This window comes from Podarcis cretensis (assembly GCF_951804945.1).
Source record: "Podarcis cretensis genome assembly, chromosome: 2".
NCBI lineage: Eukaryota > Metazoa > Chordata > Lepidosauria > Squamata > Lacertidae > Podarcis > Podarcis cretensis.
Genome location: NC_137171.1, coordinates 44,843,373 through 44,858,744, shown reverse-complemented (window position 1 = coordinate 44,858,744; position 15,372 = coordinate 44,843,373). Strand labels below are relative to the sequence as shown.

Sequence of the window (15,372 nt, the reverse complement as noted above, 5' to 3'; positions counted from 1 at the left end):
ACATAACTATGCCTTCTGTGTAATCACACATAGGATTGCAGGTTGATAAACAGCTAACACTGCAATCCTATGTGTGATTACAATGTTTCTGTTGCTAGCACAAAGGACTGGGCCTTCATTTTGGTGTCCCCTGCTTCTGGAATGTTCCTCTACAGCCAGCGCTAACTTTTCAGCAACTAAATGAAGAATTTGTAAGTGTTTTTTAAATTATCATGGTGTTTATATCTGCTTGCTTTATTTCAAATCTAGATTTTTAATATGTTTAGTTAACTACCTTGAAAACTCTTGTGAAAGGTGGGTGGAACATTCTGAAATAAAAACAGAACACACACTTGTGCTGCAGGATATTTCCAACCGAATAGGCTACAAGGTTTCTTCCTCCCCCTTGCAGCAGGCTCATTCTGTACCAGGTTTGCAAATCTGCTACTTCATTAGCAGCTGTAATACTGCCAACAGCTGAACTGTTGTTTATGTTATGGAGAATTAAGTATAGAGCTTCTTTGCCTGCCTTAGGAGCTCGGACATGATTATCTCAAAGTGGTGCTGGGATACGAACAAGCTGTAGAAAATGGTATTGTAAGTACAGCAGATGCACAATCAAGAACTTGTGCCAGCATTTTTTGTATTGATATTGCCACAGGTTGTTATAGTTTGCCAACTGCCTCTGTCACTGCCCCCTCCAAAAACAAACAAACAAAAAATCCCAAGCACTAAATGGATAGAATTATCAAGTCCTTGATTCATTTACAGAGATAAACACCAACACAATTGCAGCTTTTGATAGCTGCAATTACACCCAGGCTATTTTATACAGTATACTACATTTATAGGAAAAGCATTCATATGTTCCTTTGAATAAGAAGGCAACAGAATGCAGACCACAATACCATCAATGCTTTATTACACTTAGCAAAAGTGTCCTCTCTGAATAAAAAGGGATCAGCCCTCTCATTCACGCACATAGGCTGCAAACTCCACGAACACACAAAATGGTTGTACTTTAGTTACAGGTATGGGAACACTGGATTCTTCTATTTAGCAAAGCCAAACACTCCTCCCCCTTCATCACAAGGGAGGATAAAGAGTGCCCAAATAAAGTGCATCTAAGATGGCAGCGGAAGTCAGACCACTTCACTCTATTCACCCACACCTGTAAAAAGTACCTTATAGAAGAGAAATGCATGAGACTATGTTCAAATCTTCATATTTAGATAAAGATGTTAGGCCTTAAAAGTTTTAATTCACCCTCTTTCTGCATTCATTGAAACGCCACAATTCCAGTGCCACACTTTTTACCAGGAGTGGGTTGGGCTTATGTTATCGGTTGTTGTTATTTGGATTTTGAACAAAGTTGATAGAGTACGAGCCAGTTGAGGAATCCTGTTTCACCTGGAAGTTCTCTGTTGATAGGCCAAAAGGGCGCAGAACCAAGTTGCCAAGATCTTTCAGTTTGCCTGCAATACACACACAAAAAGAAATGTACTTCCCAACATGTACAAGGTCAGTAATGAAGCAATGTTCCTTGCTGCTTGAACACTCCACAATGAATTGGCTGCAAGCATTCCATTGTTCAAGAGTGCTAACACAGGAGTGATTATGTTCTGTACAGCACCTGCCTCATGACACTTAAGCAACAGTAGATGGTCTGTCATTTGGAAAGATGGGCTCCACATGCTTGAAACCTTGTTTAGTCACAAGTTACCTACATTAGTGTTAAGCACTGTGCCTATTCAAAGCTTATCTAGTGTGCATGTATGATCATTTTGTCTCCAAAAGTAATTAATCTTTGAGAACAGTGTTTTCCTTATAGCTAATAAAGTACCACATAGTTTTTAGAGGAGGAAAATCCGTAGGCATGCCACCCGTAGGCATTCCCTCCATAACACGCACAGACATTTCCCCTTACTTTCTAGGAGGAAAAAAGTGAGTGTTATGATGCAAAAACTTTCAAACTTGCTAAGAAGTTGTAGTAACCCTAAAAAAAAGTGCTGAAACCAAATGGTTCTTAGGCAGAAGTTACAGAGCAAGTAATAAAAACCCAAAACCTAAATAAAGCCTGCCTGAAGACCATGAACTATCAACATGAAACAAAACACATGGGTAAGAGATAAGAAGGCACATAAAAGTTTGTATAAACTGAACACACTGGCCCGGGACCAGAGGCTTAAGAACTGGTTCGAATGAACAGCTCTTGTAGATGCAACTTTTGAAGAAGCAGCACAAAACATTTTCCTTCTGTCATATTCAAATGCCAGCTTTACTGCTAAAACTGAAAGAGTAGTTGTATGGCATTTTGGGGTTCAATATTATGTTCAGAAACTTGCTGCCTTTCAACTGCTGTGCTACAGATAGTGAAGCAAATGTTAGCTTCGGCAGTTGAAATGTAGGACAGACTAATTCATATTTCTGTTTGCTTTGCCTTTCATTCTAATAACCATTATCATCTACACCCTACTGCCTCTGATCAGAATTTTAGATTATAAATCCACATAATTTCAAACTGAGCATGCAGCATAGTGTGTAAACACTGGTGTTGAGGCACAGCATCTTACTAAAAAGGAGATGGTGACCAGAACCACATGACCAAACAGGTCAGACTCCTGGGGGCAGGTATTCTTCACTCACTGCCCTTTCTTCTCATCAGCACAAGAGGGAAGGGAGATTCTGCACTCAGTATCCTGCTCAGCTACAAGTGTCTGGCAGAAATGAACCCTGTCAACTGTTTCTCTGATTCTGGATGGTGGTCACTGTGCAATCCAGAGGGGTCCTCTCTAATATGAATCTACTGGGAGTTTGCCTCTCAGAATGTGTCTCCCACACACACCCATTACCCACAACCTGCATACCTACTGCAACATTCATGAGCAGCTGCCACTGCTTCCCCTGTTGGGCTCAAGCAGGCCCAGTGCAGACACTCCCACCCCAAAAATCAGGAGGGTGGGGGGTGGTAAAAAGATGATCCACACTTACAACACCCATAGATGTCTAGATCAGAACAAATGTATCTGATTGCCCGTTTTCAACAACAGTTTCAAATCGGCAATTTAACGTAACATTCAATAAGCTTTGATGTTTGTGGAGTTGGGACGGTCTGAGATGGGGCATTAGTTTTGTGAAAAATGAGGATCTCTGAAACCCAGAGATTTCAGGGGTAAGTCTGTCCTATAGTAGTAAGAGAAGTCATCAATTTGTGCAGGGATGGCTGTGTAAGAAATTCATGTTTTATACCAATGGATGGAAGCAGCCACACAAGCAAGCCAGTGCCACTTACCCAACATCTCTTCCTTAAGTTTCTCATTGCGTTCTTCTATTTGTCTTGGCAATCGCTAAAAAAAAACAAAAACGAGAATCAATTCTTCAAAGTTGGCTTTGACAACTTCTATTTTACCCATGACACATACTATGCATGGCTTGATGCACGACTTAGCATGAAAAAAACACAGGGGACACACTCATAGCCAGAACTCACTGGAGCACTGCAATGCTACTTTATACGTGAAGAACTACTTCATAAGTCATTTTATGGTGCAGAAGTGTTTGGTTGAGTAAATGCTGCCAAACTGGAAATCACCCAAAATTTCTTTTTGAGATCACTCTTGAACCTCCCACATGGAACTCCCATTGTCATTGTGAGATTTGAGGTTATTTTCTATACTGTCCACAGTTCACCATGTCTTGCTTCTGTACTGGCTGAAATTACAGCACATGCCAGACACAAGGTTGCCCCTAAAAACATTACTTTGGAGCAAATTTCTGATAGATCAACGTTGGGTCAATACATGTGAAACCCTTAATACTGCATGGTCTGATGGTTGATGTCTTCAGGGTTACAAAGTAGTGTGCTGAAAGTTGCAAAGTAGTGTACTAAAAATAAAGTCAAAGAATAGTACCTTCTGTTAGAAGGTGTCACCTCTGAACTAGACAATTTTCATTGTTTTATTACTCCCTGAAATGTTATTATGGTCTTCTAGATTACTCTCTTGAATATCTGTTGAAGCAATGAGGAAGGGGTTTACAGCTTTGAGATTTTAAACTATGATCAGACTATGGTTCCAACTCAAAAAGCTTACTGTCGGTCAGTTCTTCCTTATTAGAAATGAAGCTTCATTATGGACTTAAATATGGGAATATGGTAGGCTGTTGTCCTGGTAATGCATGCCTTTACCTTTAAGATTTAATACTTATGTCCAACAGTCACCAGGAGCCATCCACTCCATTACTGTATTTGGGGAGGGAAAGAAACTTACCATACAAGCTTCTCTTGCTTGATGGATTGATGGGTCTTTTTCCAACAAGTTTTTGTAGTCTTCTAAAGCTTCATCCAGCTTTTCTGTTTTTTCATATAGTTCTGCTCTCCTGAGCAGCGCCTTGATATAGTTTGGATTTAATTCCAGGGCTATAAAACAGAATTAAAGAAATAGCAGAAAATAAAGGTAGGAAACTTTTTACTTCAAAGCCTATGGCATCTCCAGAATGTTCTAGTTGAGCTAGCGTCAGGCTATAGGATAGTGCTGGCAGTAGAAGCAATGATCTAGTGTGAACCATACACAAATGGATTAATAATTAGTCATTTTATTGTTTGCTTTAATGTACAGTTATAGCAAATATAAGTAATCAAAACCCTTTGTGGACCATCTTGAACTTGATTTACTTTCTAAGTGCAAGATCAAGCCATATACACAGCATGATTTCATGCTACACATGCGTGTCCATGGAGATCTTCAAGGAAAACAAGCAGCTCTGCTCTTACAGGAGTGAGGCTAGCTGTATACTCCATCACCCAGGACAAGACCTGATGACCAGCTAATCGTTGGCACTTTGCAGGCTGTGCCTTTGCCTGTATGGTCTGATTTCAAACCATGCTGGCAAAAATGGGTCGCCTGCCACCTTAAGACACCAGTTAATTAACAGGTGGGCAGCACCCTCCCATCTATCAAATTTGGCCTGGAGGGGTCAGCCAAATGCAGCTCCCCAACCCCACTTTAAATAAATGTTTCTCATTCCATGGGCCAGGAACCACCTGTGGGTCTCAATCTGCTTTCAAGTGGGTCTCAGTTCCACAAGCTACCCAGTCTCTCTGCCTCACATCTCTGTCCATGTGATAGCTCTTTGGTTAGACCAATGCTAGCGCCAGCTGAATAAAGGTGGTTGGAAGACCACTGGAGACCCCCCCAGTGGCCGGGGGGGGGTCCTCCTTCTGAGAGGAAAGGGCTACAGGAGATGTTGAAGAAAACTAGAAAGACATAAAAGGTGAATAATTTAAGAGAGAAAAAACAAATTTGGAATAAGAAGACAGAGGGTAAGAGAGGAATGCTGTTCTAGGATGGAGAAGGACATGTAAAAGGAGAAGGTAGGAGGAATGAAAGAAACCGACCATTTTAGGGGTGATAAAGTACAAGTATGAAAGGAGGACAGAAGAAATCACACGACATGAATAAAAACATTCTGAGAGACATGTGGGCAGGGAGGCTGGATATAATATACAGTAAAAGCTTCACATAAAAAGCCTTCAGATAATAAACTTTTACCTAAAATAAAAGTAGGAATGCTGAATCACAATAGTTCCAGAAGCAAAAATCTGTATTTAGCTAGTGGAAAACTGAATTATGGGACTCCACAGAAAATTGCTATGACAAAGAATACAGCAACTTCCAAAGAGATATTAGATGTCAATAAAAGAATGTCAGTAACTGCCAACTGATTAGAGCAAATTCCACCTCCATCACCATTTTTAACTGGGTTCATTTCTATACCTCCGCTGGTGGGGTGCCTTTCAAGTAGATAACAGTCTAGATAACAGTCTTACCAAGACAACATGCTTTTGACAGAGCACAAGAACAGGAAAACAGTACCTTTGCTGCAGTCACTTATGGCAATTTCCCTCTTGTCCTGTAACAGAAGAGGTGGCATTAACATTTAACACCAAACAGTATTTTTATAGAAATGCTAAATACTTATTCTTTGTGATACTTATTCATATATTTTAATGTTTGCAGTGTAACAGAATGTTTTGGATGACAAATTCTAAAGCTGTGAGGGGACTAATTTGGCTAAACTACTTAGAGGCTAAGAAAAGTATGATCAGCATTTGTTGGCGAGCTCTACCACAAGGGGACTTACAGCATGCAAATGTACCAAACTGCTGTACGTTCTGCTGTACATTCAGCAATAAGTAAAATAAAAGCATACTAGGAATACAATCAAAATTGTTGATGCAATAGACCGTGTGAACATTGATTTACTCTCTTGATTTAAATACCGTATTTTTCGCTCTATAACACGCACCTGACCATAACACGCACATCGTTTTTAGAGGAGGAAAACAAGGGAAAAAACATTCTGAATGAAACAGTGGATGTATCATTTTTGTGCTTCATGCTGTTGCCGCAGACATGTGATCTGATGGTGAATTTGGGGTGACCCAATGCAAAAATCCTGAGAATCCCTGTGGATCCATGCTTTGTAACCACGTTTTTGCACCACTGCAGCCCCAGGCAACAGTGGGTGCGTGATTTTTTGGGGGCAGGCTGTAGCCATGGACATGCTATGTGCTCTGATGGTGAATTTGGGCTGACCCAATGCAAAGATCCTGAGGATCCATGTGGATCCATGCTTTTTAACCACGTTTTTGCACCATTGCAGCCCCAGGCAACAGTGGGTGCGTGATTTGGGGGGGGCAGGCTGTAGCCATGGACATGCTATGTGCTCTGATGGTGAATTTGGGCTGACCCAATGCAAAGATCCTTAGGATCCATGTGGATCCATGCTTTTTAACCACATTTTTGCAGTATTGCAGCCCCAGGCAACAGTGGGTACGTGATTTTTGGGGGGCAGGCTGTAGCCATGGACATGCTATGTGATCTGATGGTGAATTTGGGCTGACCCAATGCAAAGATCCTGAGGATCCATGTGGATCCATGCTTTTTAACCACATTTTAAGTGGGGAGGGAAGGAAAAACACAGAAGGGACAAGGAGCAGGAGAGGGGTGTGCAGAGAAGCAGCTGGCTAAGAATGCAGGAGAGGGGTAGGGAGGAAAGGAAGGCAAAAGTTTTCCCTCACCTACCCACCCAAGCCAGCCAGCTCGCGCTCTCTCTCTCTCTCTCTCTCTCTCCCTCCTGCATGTTTTCACTCTGCTTTCCCCTCTGCTTGCCTGGAGGGGAGGGGCTTTCCCTGCTCTTTGTTCCGTTTGAGCAAACACAGCAAGGAAACAGAGGTGGGTGGGCAGTAAGACCCTGAGGCAGAATGCCGGAAAGCAGCCGCTTCCTCTTTCAGGTTTCCCTTCTAGGAGACGCGCGGTTTGATTTTTGCCTGCTTTTTTTTGCCTCCCCTTGCACTATTTGGCTCCAGGGACCACACATTCGCTCAATAACACGCACAGACATTTCCCCTTCCTTTTTAGGAGAAAAAATCTGCGTGTTATAGAAGGAAAAATACGGTAGTTGGTATGGTAGAGTTTTTGGCTGGCCTTGCTGGTCAAGCCAAATATTGCAGTCTCCAGTGAACATCCTTGCTTAGCAAGCCCCACCACCCCGCACCAATCTTTCCCAAGGACAGCACACCCGGTTTGCCTGAACGTGCCTTCCAGCATCAGCATCCAACACCCCCTTCTCAACAGAAGGACCAAGGAGGAACGCATCAGGTTGTTCACTGCTGCTTGAAAGCATCCCAAGCACCTTCAAGCAGCAGCATGGAGCACTTCCCTGCCCACCTCACTCAAGAGAAGAGCCATTAGGAAGCACGCCCAGTTGAGCAGTGGCACTCAAGCATCCTTGCCTGCCTTTCTTGCCCTGGGGGTTGCAGGAAGGGTTGCAGGGTTGGCCCAGCTTGGATGAGGATCTCCAGGCAACTACAACTGCTGTGCAACTGCCCAAGCCCCATCCATCTCTACCACTTCCCCAAGCGAGGAAAAGACTGGTCACTCATGAGTCATGACATATACCAAAGGTCAGAGGGGACCTCTTAACTCTGGAAGTAAGACTGTGCTGACCTGCCTGCTTAACAGAGGTCCCAGATTTACTTTTTCTACTCAGCACTGTTCCCATGTTCTCTTACAGTGAGAAAAAAGTCTAAGAGAACAAAATGCCTTCAGCTGTCAAGTTTATAGCTGAAAGGGAAGATGAAAACAATAATCACATTCATTCATTCTTGCTACTTCACTGTCTTGGGCATTACCTGTTTCATTCTTGCTGCAGCTCTGTTTGAATACAAAATGGATCTGTCTGTGTTACAGCAGGCTGGACAAACCTGCAGAGCTCTTGCATAAGCATCTTCAGCTTCTTTATATTCTGCAGTTTAAATGAAATGTCAAGATCGAAGACAGTAAGTGCACACACAATAATTGATGCCTTGAAGGCATGCCTAGCATCACATCCCCCCCCCCAATTTAATTTTTCAGAAAAAATACACTGCTAAAATAAACAAAAAAGCAATGTATCCCAGTCCGAGCAACAGTCATCAAGGATAACTAGAAGGATTAACTAGAAGCATTCCCAAATGTTCAGACTCTCATACCAACCCTTTCAAGGGCTTAGGGGCCAGTAATAGCACATTACAACATCTTTAACAAAGGTGAGGAGCTGCTCATGGTAGACAGGACTACCCCAAGGCAATTAGGAGACATCATTAAGGAAGAGGAGTTAAGAGTAGGGCAAGGCTCCACAAATACACTTTGTTTTAGTTGCTAAGGCAACTAAAATATAATTCTGGCAACCTGGAATACAGATACTGGTAGACAAGGTCTATTCTTCTGACACCGAGCCTTGGAGGTACTGGAGAGGCAAGAAGACCTTTCTCCTTTTGGACAAGCACTGTGATTCAGCAGAAGTAGTATGGCTCCTTACCCTGCTTCCCAGCACTGAGCCAGGGAAGCGCGAAAGGGATTCCCCCCACCATCAAGTCACTGGGCCTAGAGCATGGTGTGATGTATTTCTTCAGAATAAAACAGAGTGATGGCAAGCCCATCTATTAAGGTCAAACAAAATGTGAAGACCCTTGCTGAAAGTGCACTCATTCTCTGAGTGCCAACCTTTATGCGCCCCAAAATGGCACCATCCAAAGACAACAAGAAGACTTTCAGCAGGATATGGGGAATCCCGAGGTTTGCAGAAGTACTAAACATATTTAAGAAAATGGCAGCAACTCGCTCAGAGCTGTTTTCCAAAGACTGATTGAAGGGGGGGGGGAATCAATGGCACAGTTGCCTCAAAATCTACAATGGATTTAATCCCAAGTAAGCACAAGTATGACTGCAGTTCTGGGATCTTAACTCCCAGAACCCTTAAAAGAAAATTCCCAAATACAATGGTAAGGTATAAAATGAAGTCTTCTCCAGGGATATGTATTCCAAATATGGCTGGTCATAAGAAGACTACATAAACACCTATAAGGACCGCATCAATCACCTGCACAGATGACAAATTCTACATAGCATTTGTCTTTAGACTGACCACAATTTGGGTATTACATAGTTGTAATTCACCCACCTCCTTTCTTGAACTGTTCATTTCCTTCTTCTTTTAATTTTGTGCTCTCATTTCTTCTCCTCTGTAATACAAAGAAGACCACATAATAAATATCTGAAGCAAGTAAGCAAAATAGCTTATTATTTGATATCACAATGGAAACTGCAACCTGCAATATGGAAATAGCTATCCAAAAACCCATCTATTATTTAGTATTTTGCCTAGCTATTTTGTACATACTTTTTAATGTTCTGATTTCTAAAAAGGAGACATGTTTCAAAATTTGAGTGAAGTCTTCTCCCCGCCAAAAAGGCCCAAGAGTTCTTGAGGCTTGGCTATCCACAAATGCAAACAGTAGGCAAACCATAACCATAGCAAATTTCATTTTCCTAGCTTAAATGGTAGGAGGCTCTTCCTTAGGCAAGGAGAACCTACCAAGTGCTTGTTTATGACAAATCCTTTACATTAAAAATAAAATAAAATTATTTCTTGATCTCTGAATCCTGTGAAACAGAGGTCACTTTGCATTTTACAGATGAGGCACTAAGGCCAATAGAGACTTCCCCAAACCAAGGCTGGAGTTGTTTGTAGTTCCAACCACAAAAACTATTCACCCACTTGGGAGGGGAAAAAAGTGAATGAAGAATTGACCTAAGGTACATAGAAATTGTTTATTGTTTATGATTATTTCTGCTATATGTTCTTTGGTAAAACAAGGAACAGTCAACTTTTGTGGAAAAATAAGCTTTCAAGAATTACAGCCCTCCATCTCTTTTCACTAACTACCACATGCTCTTCTGTTCCCAAATCCTGGACTACCCTGTGACATAGGAGCTCAACCAATGTCTTGTGGAGGCAGGAAGATGTCTAGCCACCAACACCTTCTACCTCTTTTACTAATTTCTCAACTTTTTCAAACCTCTGCCTCTCTATCCATTCCTTCCCTTGGCCCCCTCCTCCCCCCTTAATCCTCTTTTCACTAGTCTCTAGTTCCTCATCTTTTCTGCCCTCTCCCCATTCCCTAAGGTGTCCCCCCCGCCCCACAATAGTTCTTTCATCCTCACATCCATGACAGCCAGCATACTACTTTCCTGGCCGCTGAGCCAATTTCTGCTTCCTAGTTCAGGTCCTGTGACATCATAAGAGCTCAGCCAATAAATAGAGGGCTTGAAAGGCAACAGACCCTGCATTTAACTTGAAATCAAGTGTATCAACACACACACACACCTACCTACCTCTTTTTGTTCATTCTCTGCTTTAATGCATACTACTTAAAACTGATTGCCCAACACACTCAGGATTTAGCTTGCTACCACAGTACAGAAAGGAACTGTCGTAAGATAAATTTCATTTTATTCTCTGGATTTTTTGAAGTGCCTTACCATGGAGGTTTTCCAATTTTTTACTGTGGGAAAAAACTTCCTTTTTAAAGAAAGGAAAGTTATAATCTTTCAAGTATATACAGCCAAAAAATGCCTATTCAATTAGAGAAAAGTTAACAGAGCATATATATGCGCATTAATGACTTCCTTTCTATTTTAGAAAAATCAGGGCCAACAACATTTTCTACTACCCAGCCATACACCTCCAAATTTTAGTAAGCATTCATTCGATGAAAATAAAATTTAGTTTTGTGGTTTTGCTGGTAATTGATGGGAACTAAAAATTTGAATGTAAGGGAAAATATTACAGGTTAGGAAACATACATTTGAACAGGAATGCACTTCCTTGATAATATTTTTCTGTCATTAACCATGGCTGAAAGCTAAAAAGATACAGTACATGGAGCAAGCAGTCCAGCAGTAAGCGTGTAAGTACAAGCAACCTTGCTCATCTAATGACTAGCAGAAAGATAAATATTTACACAATTTTAATATAATAGAGAGTTTAGCTTTACTAGACACGAGTTGTATGTTACCCAGTGAAGAATCTGATTTTGTTTTTAAATGCAAACAGAGGCCTCATTGTTTATATACTGCTGAGTCACTGTTGCACATCTTTCTTGATATAAAAGGAGAAATGACTGTGTCTGAACCCTAAAAAGCAGCCTTGCTTGAGGAATGCATTTTAATCCCTTTATTAACCTTAGTTATCCAGTCTTAGAATTCCCCAACCTACCCTTTGTTCATTGCACTTAAACCGATTGACAAAACCACTGTTGCTTTTGTTGAATGATAAACATAACAAAATAATTAAAAGATTAACTTTTATTTTAGATGAATATTCTTGCTACTGAATAAGCATTGCTTGCAAAGGTGAAAAGCCCAAATCCAGACGATCATGTCACAAACAAGCAAGATCATATGTGTCTTCTAGCAGTTCTGACCTTAGGAAAAATCTCACCCACCACCAACAAGCACAGCTTTTTAAACTTTTAACAGTTGCCTTTTCTAAATCCTGAAATGAATCAGACAACTCAGATAAATCAAACGGCACTTAAAAATCTAGAAGAGTCTAACACAGGAAATTTTAAAAAAGTACAGCCTGCACACAATTGTCCGGCAGGCACACACTGCCCATTTCTGTTTTAGGATGACAGAGAGCAAGTGGAACAGAATAATCAGAAGACAAACAGAAAGACAACAAAGGAGTGGTAAAGGAAAAGTCAGTGTCTCTGGCAAATATGCATAACACAGACAAAAATGAGGAAATAATGAGTCTGCTTGCAATCTCATGTAGCAACATTCCCTAACTTGGTGCTGTGATGGCTAGGACTGATGGGAGTAGTAGTCCAAAATATCTGGAGGGCATCAGGTTGGGGAAGGCTGACATATAGGAAAACAAGAAATGTCTCTGTGGATTCCTTCATCTTGACAAATGACACTTAAGCTGTAGGTGGAGAGAGTCACAGTGCTGGAATTTAATCACAAACCCTCCAAACCTCAACCATAAAACAGGGTGTGTGTGAACCTGTGCCCTGAAAAGATTGCAATCCAGCTAAATCATTGTGTGCATGGAATGACTTCCAAGAGCACAATGGATTCATTTAAGTAGTTCTGCATGCACAATGATTTCATTGCACACTTGCCAATAAGCCCCACTAAGCTGAAAAGGATTTACTTCCAAAAAAGGATGAACAGGAATTGGCTGCTGTAGGTGGGAGTAAATTTGACTGAAATCAACAAATGCTATTTCCAATTAAAAAAAGAGCAGGACTATGTTGAAAGATTTCATTTTTTAAAACATACAGTGAATACTAGAAAAGCTAAAATTCAAAACATACTCCTTGGAACTTTGTTGCACTGAAATCAATGGGACATATTTCCAAATAAATATCATTAAAATCAGAGTGCTAATCAACACAATGTTAAAGAAACATTTGTAGTTTCATTAAAGCATACCTGTTTTTCTTCCTCAGACATATTTTTCTCTAGTTCTAATAAGTCCTTTTCATCTAGCTCGATTTCATTTTCTAAAGGATCTGCCTTATTATTGTGATTCTCTTCTGCAACTCCTGCTTCAAAAGAGTCATTACAGTCATGGAAGAGGTCTTCGTCTTCTCTGGACTCAGAGTGAGGCAGCTGACTCACTCCTTCTTTGGCGATTTTGGGGACATGCACATTATTACAATCTGGCTGTGAAGGACTGCTTTGTTCCTCTGAGAGTTTCAAACCCTCAACTAATTTTTCAGGAGAAATTGAATCTTCAGATTCCATGTTGAGCTTACAAAGTTGATTTTCTGCCTTCAACAAACAAACACAGAAAGAAAAATTACATATGCCAACAGATATGAAATCTTTATACAATGCTGGCAAAATCTTAACACATCTAATCACAGAATCAGCTATAAACTGATAGTTGTATCTAGAGATACTTCCCCTCCACCATTTTAGCTTCATCATTCTCAAAGCAGTACTTTCCCAAAGCAAACTAAACTATAAAATGGGATTTGGTACAAATTTATGCTATTGTAGTTTGAACAAGATTATAATGTATTTCAACAGTAATCCAGTGCCTTTAGTAGCAACATGATGAGAAACTGTTCCCAGATGCAACTCTACCAGTTATTGAACCTATTAAAATATTGACACATGAAACTGCCTTATTATTTAAAGTCAGATCATGAGCCTACATAGTCCACCATTGTCTTCTCTGACTCTCCCCAGGGTGAGCCTTGCTATGTCAATTTTGTATTTTAACTGGAGACACGAGGGATTAAACCCTGGACTTCAATGTGCAAAAAAGTGCTCTCCCAATCGATTATGGCTCTTACCCCAATGTTCCCATTTATTTGTTTTACAGGTTTATGTCATGCCTTTAAAATATTAATAATAATAAAGCAACTGAAAGAAATTTCAAAAAACCGTGTAACCTCCCCCTCCCTTCCTCTTCTCCCACCCGCGAGAACAGGCTTGGCTTTTGAAGTAATCCCGGCAACTCCTCACATTCAAATCATGCCCGTAGACACCCAAGCCTCAAACGTGACTGGCAACTGAACCCACGACCGCCCCACCAGGAACAGCAGCTATGGGCTGCCAGACCAGTGAAGCTATAGAGACATTTTGCAAATTCCTCCTCGCAGAGCTGCTAAAGCCGCACACCAAACCCCCCCCCACACACACCGTCCTTATTTCACGAATTCGAGGCGGTCCCCCCTGGGTCCTCTTCACCCTTAGTGCTGACAGGAGCCAGTGATCAAGAATTGGGGGCCCTTGGATAAGCAAGGTCCCTCCCCGTAGCTTCCCCGCCCCTGAAGCATATCCTAAGGCAGGTAACCCAGGAGCTACACCCCCGAAGCCCCACTTCACCCACTGCCCGGCTTCTCTCCCTCAGAGGCCCGTACCTATCACGTCTCTACCCGCAACTCCACTACTTCCTGACGCCGCGTCGTTCACGCGCCGCGCTCCCCCTTACGTCACTTCCTGTTTCCTTTGCAGGAGCGAAGCCAAGACGCTTGGAGAAAGGAGCGTCGGTGACGTCACGCCCTCGTCTCGGAGGGGTGGACGTCGAGCCTCCCCGGCCAATCAGCGTGGCTGTGGCGCCAAGGGAGGCGGGCGGGAAGGCATTGGCGTTGTAGGGTTGGGGTTTGCGTAGAGCGGCTCGTTGGCGGGGGAGAGGGATCCCTTACGTTGCCATGTAAGGCAGTCTTATGGCTGATTGCTTAGAAGTCATTGTCACTGTTTCTCCGTAGCAAGTGGCTTTGTGGCTGCAGGCGAAGAGCCCTGCAGGGATGGAGCGTGGCGCTTCTACTGCAGGGCGTAGACTAGGGCAGTTCCTGGTGAAATAAAGGGGGATAGAAGTTGCCACCCTAAACTTTTACTTTCCTGTTAAGTGATTGAGGAACTGGAATAATTACAGAGCAGGAAGAAATTCAGAGCACCATTTTTTATTATTTAAAAAAATGTAATCTGGATTGCATGTCCTCGAATATGGGCAAGGTTTCTCTCCATGGACAAGAACAAAAATAAGAATAAACCTCCTGCAGTGTGTGCTTTCTTTCAGGAAGGAAATGTTCTGGTTGGCAAAAGATGGTCCTGCATACATTAGAACCAGGATCTTTGAGCTTCCTTCTATATTGCCTAGACTAGAGGGCTGCAGTAACCCCATAAGTACAGTACTGATCTACCAGCCGGCGAGGCCATTTTTAAATAAATCTTTTAAAAATAGAATTTTATACTGCAGCAAGTTGAGAGGAAGTCAGGAATATGCCCAGTATCGGTTTTCGCAATTCCAGAAAGCAAAGCTCAAAATACATTCCACTAGAGGGCCCAAAATGCTTACTGATAGGCCCACTCATCAGTTCCCAAACTACCTTAAAAAGACTTAAAGCTGCTTAGAATTATGTCAACACACATGAATAAGCTTTAAAAAATCTGAAATGCAAGAAATAAATTTGATAGGACATACAGAAAGGAGGCTTGCTATTTATTTGTGTACCTAGGAAAAATTACTACTTACAGGATAACTGGT

At 41.7% G+C, this 15,372-nt stretch overlaps 1 protein-coding gene across 3 annotated transcripts in view; it reads right to left on the bottom strand.

Moving 5' to 3' along the window:
- Nucleotides 1-884: 884 nt before the first annotated feature.
- The window catches only part of TTC1 (tetratricopeptide repeat domain 1), a 74,792-nt gene continuing 60,304 nt past the window's right edge, over nucleotides 885-15,372 (bottom strand). Inside the window, exons 1-8 of one of the 3 annotated variants that reach the window (XM_079967749.1) lie at nucleotides 14,246-14,364; nucleotides 12,804-13,145; nucleotides 9,484-9,544; nucleotides 8,174-8,286; nucleotides 5,853-5,889; nucleotides 4,248-4,396; nucleotides 3,272-3,326; nucleotides 885-1,454 (exon numbers count right to left, since the gene is read on the bottom strand). In XM_079967749.1, coding sequence (XP_079823875.1) covers nucleotides 1,318-1,454; nucleotides 3,272-3,326; nucleotides 4,248-4,396; nucleotides 5,853-5,889; nucleotides 8,174-8,286; nucleotides 9,484-9,544; nucleotides 12,804-13,118 — 867 coding nt within the window. In that variant the 5' untranslated portion in view covers nucleotides 13,119-13,145; nucleotides 14,246-14,364 and the 3' untranslated portion in view covers nucleotides 885-1,317. Of the gene's footprint in view, nucleotides 1,455-3,271; nucleotides 3,327-4,247; nucleotides 4,397-5,852; nucleotides 5,890-8,173; nucleotides 8,287-9,483; nucleotides 9,545-12,803; nucleotides 13,146-14,072; nucleotides 14,097-14,245; nucleotides 14,365-15,372 lie in introns of those variants that run through there. The other 2 variants (XM_079967751.1, XM_079967750.1) reach the window with 2 other exon arrangements.